The sequence below is a fragment of the Calidris pugnax genome, unplaced genomic scaffold (assembly GCF_001431845.1).
Source record: "Calidris pugnax isolate Ruff unplaced genomic scaffold, ASM143184v1 scaffold144, whole genome shotgun sequence".
In the NCBI taxonomy this organism is placed as follows: Eukaryota; Metazoa; Chordata; class Aves; order Charadriiformes; family Scolopacidae; genus Calidris; species Calidris pugnax.
In genome coordinates this window covers 242564-250608 of record NW_015090911.1, presented here as the reverse complement: position 1 = coordinate 250608, position 8045 = coordinate 242564, and the positions used below count along the sequence as shown (strand labels likewise).

Genomic DNA, 8045 nt, shown 5'->3' with positions numbered 1-8045 from the left:
TGAGCCAGGGCTGTCAAGGACAGACACAATCATGCAGCTCACTTAATAATCCTGTAGTCTACTCAAAAACTAGGCCACTCATCTAGGAACAGGTGGATAGTCAAATGTTGGCGTTTGCTAAGACCCCTCCAAACATTCCACAGCCCAACATCTCCCAGAGGTCCCGTTGCTTTATCCTTTGCCCACATCCCAAACTGCCTCCCGAGTACAGTGATGCTTCCTGATGTGCTGGTTTTCTTCAGTGCCTCTTTGTGCGACCAACCTGAAGAGATCCATTAGAGCAAGCAGTGGCTGGAGCAGAGTAGCCGGGTGGTGATGAATGTAGGAAAGGGGAGGCTACACCAGCTATGAGTATAGTTTGGCCAACAGAAGGGAAATAAGCGTTGAGCTGCAGCTTTCCATTGCTTGGGCTCCCAGCAGCCTGTCACCATAGAAAACTGCCTATTGTATGAAAGGAAACCTTTCTAAGGTAAGCATTTATTCCAGATAATCACAAAACCTAAGATGGAATGGGTTAGTGTCTGGCAAGGCAAGGAGAACAACCATGAGGAGAAAGGCTCTTCCAGGAGCAGTTTGCTTTTGTAGCAAAGGGTTGTTGACTCTTCTCTGAAAAGAAGACTACTCCAGGGCTGCCCAGAGGCCACAAGCATCCCTCATTGCTGAGGGACTCCTCCTACCATGGACAAATAGGATACAAGGTGGGGGAAAAGTGGCAAGCTACGTCTCTAATCAGAATAAACCTCTTGGGTACTCACCTCCAGTCCTTGTCAGAGCCTGGAAAAGTGGCTTTGAAACTTATCATTTATGCTGAGATAGTGGTGTAGACTTTAAGGCTGTCTTGAGAGCTCCTGTTGCCTGCGCAGCATGTGGACACCTCATGCAGTCTCCCCTGGTCCCAGTGTGGACAAAGCGCTCAGAGAACACAACAGAAAACCAACCACAATTGAATTTATGAAGCTTTACATCAGATTAAATCAGCAACAAAGCAAAAGAAGTGCAAGTACTGTCTTTATTCTGTGAAACTGTAAAAGAAGTTTACAAACTTCCCACACAGGAGAAGCCACAGCAAACAGGACTCAGTGCAAACCACTGCTGGAGTTTGTCATGGGCTTTGCTGAACACAGTACCAGAGAGTATCAGAAAAATATCTTCTCCAAGATGAATCCTGACAGGACTGGGAGGAAGACAGTGTTTGGAGGGGCAAACCCAGAATTCAGTCTGGCAAAAGTGGATGCTGGTGTACATTGGAACCGCCTTAACTTTATGTCCATCATCCCCAGATTGTTTTTTCCGTCTCCTACAATACTGCATTCAGAAATGGTGGTGCAACCCTTCATGGCAGCTTTCAAAGACAGTCCACCTACAGAGGAGAAGTGCATTCCATGCATCAGGTGAACCAGTGTCTCTAGCTATTCCCTCCCTAGCTAATGAGGTCCACAATTCCACCCCAAAAATTGCCCGTTCTTATGTCCAGTTCCCTCCAAACCCACAAAATTATTCCTGTCTGTTCCTATCCCCTGAATGAATTTGAAGCAGCAACAAGGTCACCCAGGTGGACTTGAAATCCAAAAGCTTTGCTAGGTCACCCAGGTGGACTTGAAATCCAAAGGCTTTGTGTTTTCTTTCTTTCTTTCTTTCTTTCTTTCTTTCTTTCTTTCTTTCTTTCTAATCAGTAGGATTTAAAAAAAAAATTCTTTCTTTCTTTCTTTCTTTCTTTCTTTCTTTCTTTCTTTCTTTCTTTCGAATCAGTAGGATTTAAAAAAAAAATATTTTATATTTAAAAGTTGAAAAGCTTTTAAATAGTTTTCTTTCTCTGTTCTGTTCATTCTTCTGTTCATACCTTTCCTAATTCCTAAAGAAACCAGGGCTGTGTGACAGTACTCCAGGTGTCCAACATCTCCTTCTCTCTCTAGCCCTCTCATGATATTTGAGCTGGATGACCATCTCTCAGCCAAATCTGACAAAAGGGTGAGAAGTCTCAAAGTCATCACAGCCTGAGCTGTTTATTCAGATAAGTCGATTCTCTAAGGCCTTACATGATTTAGCCAAACCAACAGAGGAGTCTCGCTCACATGTCCACTGAGGGAGAGCCTGAAACCTGAACGTGGCCTTTGCCAACACTGGGGCATCTACCTGAGAAGGACACCTGAGAAGGTCCTGGGGGCCTAACTCCCCATCCAGATCTTCTTGCTCCCATTGTTTACTTTCTCTCATACTGCTGATGTTTCTCTCCTTCACAGGCTATGGAGGTCTGGAATATTCTGCAGGACATTTTTATCCTAAATACAAATAATATGTAAGGGCACTTCATTAGTTCCTCACCTTCCTTTGCTCCTCTATACTGCTACTTCCTTTGTAGAACTCATCACACTATACAGGTCTCCTCTGTTTACTGTGGCTGATTGATCAAGTCAAGACAAATTAGTACCGTTTTTTATTTCAGTGGTACACTGAATTAATTGCACTATTATGTTTCCATTGTTGTGACTAAGAAAATGCTTGTTTTCCTTCATGTTGTCCCTGTGAAACATCTTCTAATTCAGGGTTTGGACAGCACATCTATACAGGGTATAGCAAAGACCTTCAGGCATCATATCATCACCTAGGAATGTTACCAACTCAGAGAAACTTCATCCTTAACCATATCAAGAGGGTGGTGTGCCATCCAGAGGGACTGGGACAGGCTTGAGAGATGGGCCCATGCAAACCTCATGAAGTTCAGCCAGGCCAAGTGCAGGGTCCTGTACCTGGGACATGGAAATCCCAGGCACAAATACAGCTTGGGTGGAAAATGGCTGGAGAGCAACCCTGAAGAGAAGGACTTGGGAGTGCTCGTGGATGAGAAGCTTGACATGAGCTGGCAGTGCACACTGGCAGCCCAGAAAGCCAACCGCATCCTGGGCTGTATCAAGACAAGTGTGGCCAAAAGATCGCAGGAGGTGATTCTACCTGACTACTCTGCTCTGGTGAGACCCCACCTGGAGTACTGTGTCCAGCTCTGGAATCCTCAACACAGGAAGGACATGGACCTGTTGGAACGGATCCAGTGGAAGGCCACGAAAATGATCAGAGGGAAGGAGCACCTCTGATATGAAGACAGGCTGAGAGAGTTGTGATTGTTCAACCTGGAGAAGAGAAGGCTCTGGGGACACCTTACAATGGCCTTCCAGTAGCTGAAGGGGGCCTACAGGAGAGCTGGAGAGGGACTCTTTATCAGGGAGTGTAGTGACAGGACAAAGGGTAATGGTTTTAAACTGAAAAAGGGGAGATTTAGATTAGATCTTAGGAAGAAATTCTTTACTTGGAAGGTGGTGAGACACTGGAACAGGTTGCCCAGAGAAGCTGTGGCTGCCCCATCCCTGGAGGTGTTCAAGGCCAGGCTGGATGGGGCTTTGAGCAACCTGGTCTAGTGGGAGGTGTCCCTGCCCATGACAGGGTGTTTGGAACTCAATGATCTTTAAGGTCCCTTCCAACGCTAACCATTGTATGACCTGTGACACATAAGGTAACTTTTTTCCAGTCTTCTTTTCAGGGCAGGTGCAGCCACCCTTAATTTCCACATTATTTTTCCTGCCTGCTGGAGCACAAGTGGTGTTACCATGGAACATGGAAGTCTTCCCTGCAGCAGGGAAGGAAAAGGGGATGACCAGGGAGCTTGCTGTTTACTTGCCTCTATTAAATTACAGCTCTTGGGGTGGGACAAAGATTTCTGAAGGAGAGCATTACATGCTGTTGGTGATCCCAGCCGTTCAAAGACTGGAGCTCCCCCATAGGGAAGATCTTTGGGGACCCAGAGGCTCAGCTGCAGTATTCATGGGAAGAGACCTATCCCTGGCTTTCTAGGGGCAGAGGCACCACTACAACAAACAGTGACTTGTCCCCGATGGCCAGTGTTACCTCATGAGGAAGCCAATGGCTCTGTATTGGTTTCATCTGAGCCCCTACTAAGTAGGCAACTGGCTTAGATCCAGATTCATCCTTATATGTCCTAGCTAGGGATAGCAGGCTCAGGGTCTTGGTCAGATTTACTAAGTGGTCTTGTATCAGATTGCTTCAGGAGTCCATTTCAGTTCTTGACCTCAGTTATGGTGTGCTATGAGGAATTCCAACAGTTACCTGTGCATGATGAGGAAGTAAGAAGAAAAAAACACCCCCACTCTTTTGTCAGCTTTAAGCATATTCCCCTTCAGTTCCAAGTCTCTTCCTCTTTTTTGCCCTTCACACTTTTTTGCCCATCTTTATTTCTCTGCAATGCTTCTTCCTAGCCTGCTTTTACCTACTTCACCAAAAAGATGAGAGACAGCCCCAAATAAAAGGCAGTTACCAGAATTCATTAACCCAGCCAGGTCAACACACTGAGTTTCGGATCCAGTGCAGTTTACAATTTCATTACCACACTGGAAGGAGTCCATGCTGTAGCAGGCGGGACACTGGTACCCATTGGGCACAGAGTCCTCTGGTGGCACTGGAAGGAAAGAGACAGGCCGTAACTGGTTTTAAGAAGGGAAGGAGAGGAACGAGCTGGGCGATGGTGAAAGCCTCACCTCGGGTGGGGGCAGACACAGGGGGGATGAGGTGTAAGGAAAAAGGGAGCTTACGCGAGACAGAGACTGTTCGACAGTCATCGCCCGTGCAGCAAGCCAAGTGGCTCCTTGCTTTTACCTTCCCATAATTCATGGTGATAGGGCCAAGCTGGCAAATGCTGGATGGCAGGCAGGACTTGACGGACGAAGGGATTGCCATCCCCCCTGTAATGAAGCCAAGGCAGCACCAAGTCATTAACCACAAGATAACTCCCTTCCCCTCCCATCAGTTCCTACAGCAGCAGCTCTTAAGCAGCCCTCCTGGGGCCTGAGAAGGGTCTGGGGACACCAGGGCCACCCCAAAAGCAACACCAGTGATCCTGGTGGTGGACTGAGGGTGCCATCACATCTGAGATGCTAGTGCGGAATTCCTCCTTCTCCATGTTGTGCTTAAAGGCAGGAGGAGAGCCCTCCCCACAGCCAGCTGGCCTTGTTGCAGATGTTCACCTTAGCAAGAGTGGCCCAACCACAGAGCTCATGGGGTGACCCACACGCCTCTGACCCACAGCTCGTGCTTCTCCATGCACAGTCCACAGAGCACACCATCTATCGCAGCCGCAGGCGCGAGCATCCTGACAGAGACAAGTCTAGTCTTTCCCGTGAACTAAACCCAGAAGGTGTATTGGGGAGCAGATCAGTTACGTTGCAGTCTACTGAGGCCCTGGCAGCATTGTGAGGAGGGAAGGTGGCTTTGCACGAGCAGCGGGAAGACATGCACTGGAGCTGCAAGCACCAAAGCTGGCAGGATATGAGATAACCTCCAGTCTAAAAGCCAACAGTCACATTACCGAAGCTGGTCAATGACACAGGCCATGTCACTAAGACAAGCAAGTGTGCAGTTGTGTGAGGGCTCACCACCGGTCTTGGGCTTATGAACCACAGGGACATGGTGATAGCTCACCTCTGGTGGTGCCTGGTGTCTTCTTCCCTGCTTGAGGCAGGGAGTGAGAAGCAGGCCAGTTTCCCCCTTCACCCATGGCCAGTCCACCATCAGTGCTAGGTGCCAGCGGCCTTGTGTCCCTCACAGCCCAGACTCTCAACTCAACTGTTCACCTTAGCCAATGTCTCCTCCCACCATGCTGCTTAGGTCCTCCCCTCCACAATAAGAACAAAGCCCTCCCACGAGGAAACTACTGCTCAAGATAGAAGAACAGAGACCTTTTCCCACCCCAGGTCTCTGGATCCTCTGTCAGTGAAAAACAAAATGAACAGCTTATCCAAGGACTCACCATAAGGCCAGTGACAGAGGTGGGGAGAGAGACCCATTCCCCAGCCCCATTCCAAAAGCCATGCTTGCGTACAGCCATAGTGGATGTCCCACCTACCTATCATGGCCTCGTGCAGAATGATGCCGCAGGTATCTTCACCACCAGTACAGGTTTTCATGGGGCCAGAGCAGCTTTTCCCTATGCTGTGACAAATCTCACACTGAAGGGAGGTCCCTGGGAAAGGAGGACACATTCCTGGGTAGCAGTCATGAGGGATCTCACTTCCCCTTTCATCAACATTTTCCTTCAGCATTTGATCAGCACTTTTCACATTCCTCTTTCCTTATTTTCCCTGTTTTGTTGCTCAATTTGTGGGTTATTTTCTATTATTTCTATTACTATTTATTCTAGTACGAACTTGAATTTGGGCAAGAGAGGGGAAGCCATTTTGGGATAGCATTTTACATTTTAATCACCAGTACCCATCCAGCTTCCATTGTCTCCTATGTGATGATTGCCTGTTTTCTGCAGGTTGCTAAGGCAAGCATCCCCACAAACCCTTCCACCCTGGAGTGTATTCACGAGTCCCTGGATTCCTAGGCCCCAAATCTTCTCTTTGCAGTGAGCAGGGGCACCCAAGCCCTGGGGACCAAGAAGCTGCCGGCAGGTATTGACAGGGCTGTGTACTAACTGGGGAATGGCATAACTCTTTGCAGGGACTAAGGGAAACCACTTTGCCAACTGCCTGCTGCAACATCTTAAGCAGATCAGAATATGAGGCAGTCAGCAGGAGACACTTAGAAAGGAATAAAGCCTTCATCAGCAGAGGACAAACAGCACTTCTTCCCTGACACACTCTCATTGGGACCCATGTGTCCAGCATGTAGATTAAGAGGTCCAGGACATGTCGTTCCCTAAACCCAGGTGCCATCTAAGGCACCTTGCAGTGGCTGTGACATCTACATGAGGTGGCAGGTATGGCACAAGACCTCCAAGATGCTTCTGGAGCAGAGCTGAAGGACAACCGAGGTGACATAAAAAGTCTAAAATGTCACATGACCCTGGGCACGAGCAAAATAAATGAGCCCTTAAATTTGTGGAAAATTGTGGCCTGAGATTGATTCAACCAACCAAAGATCTGCCTGCCTGAGAGTAACCTGATTCACTCCGGTGACTGATCCAGCTGGATCACCAGCGACCTCAGCAGGAGTTTAGACAACCAGTTCACACTGTAAATGCCTACACCTCCATCTGCACGTTGGCTCACAGCACCAAAGATCCTCCAAGACCAGCCACCCTCTGCCATGCATATGCCCCTGGATGAGGGGCTCCTACAGCCCAGGTGGCAGGAACGGCCCCTCGCGCCGAGCACCCGATCCCAGACCTCTTCGATACTGCACAGCCCCACAGGTCCCAGTGGAAAACTCACCTGGATCCAGGAACACCAGGAAGATGCTGAGGCCAAGGGAAAATTTCATGCTGATGGGATGTAAGCACAGGGAGCTGCCAAGCCTTGCTGAACACAGCACTGTGTGCCACAAGGGCTCTATGAACGGGAAGAAAATAGGATGTTTTGCAGAAGTAAGGTTGAGGAAGTGGTCTGAAGAATATAGACACTGCAGAGTGCTGGCATGTTTTTTTTTTTTCATTTAAAGCACGAGTTCTGCCTTTTCCTCCACATGAGGAATGCTGTTTGTCTTTCCCAGTCTAGACCATGCAGCCTGTGGGGCAAGACTGGCTTGCCTGGGGTCTATCAGGTATGTCTCTGGTGCAAATGTTGTTTGGACAACATTCAGCCTCTGCCATTCATATGAATGATGGAGGAGAAACCATTTGAAGACCCCTGTTGTGCTCTCACTGTTAGGCCCATAGAAGCAAAGTGTAGCAAGGGTCAGCTGGGAATTTTCCTTGTGGCTGAGTTTTTGCTGGCTGGTTTCCCATCTCTCTTCCCATCAGACAGTCATGAGCTCTTATACCTTGAGTGCAGCAGCAAAGCAGGAAGCTTCCTCTCCAAGCTGGTGTGCCGCTTCTGTTGGCAAAAAACTGCCAGTGCACACCTTGGAGCAAGCTCAGTCAGGGGTTCCTGGGGTTGAATACATCAGAGCTGCAGCACGGGTCCTCCAGGTTGTGGGTTTTGATTGGAAGTGGATAAGAAAGTCTTCTGTTGTACCTCTGGGCTTTAAATCAAACCAGGCAGCAGGGAGAAAGCATCAATGTGTCTATGAGACAGCCTGGTCACAGCTTAGGTGAGGTG

General features: G+C 48.4%; 1 protein-coding gene across 1 annotated transcript; it reads right to left on the bottom strand.

Annotated features, from left to right (window-relative positions):
• Positions 1-995: 995 nt before the first annotated feature.
• On the bottom strand, positions 996-7359 carry LOC106892296 (phospholipase A2 inhibitor and Ly6/PLAUR domain-containing protein-like). The gene is made up of 5 exons (XM_014949375.1): positions 7221-7359; positions 5909-6025; positions 4599-4748; positions 4325-4465; positions 996-1360 (listed from the first exon to the last, which is right to left on the bottom strand). Exons 1-5 carry the CDS (start codon positions 7267-7269, stop codon positions 1137-1139), a joined length of 681 nt encoding a protein of 226 aa, XP_014804861.1. The 5' UTR covers positions 7270-7359; the 3' UTR covers positions 996-1136.
• Positions 7360-8045: the final 686 nt, after the last annotated feature.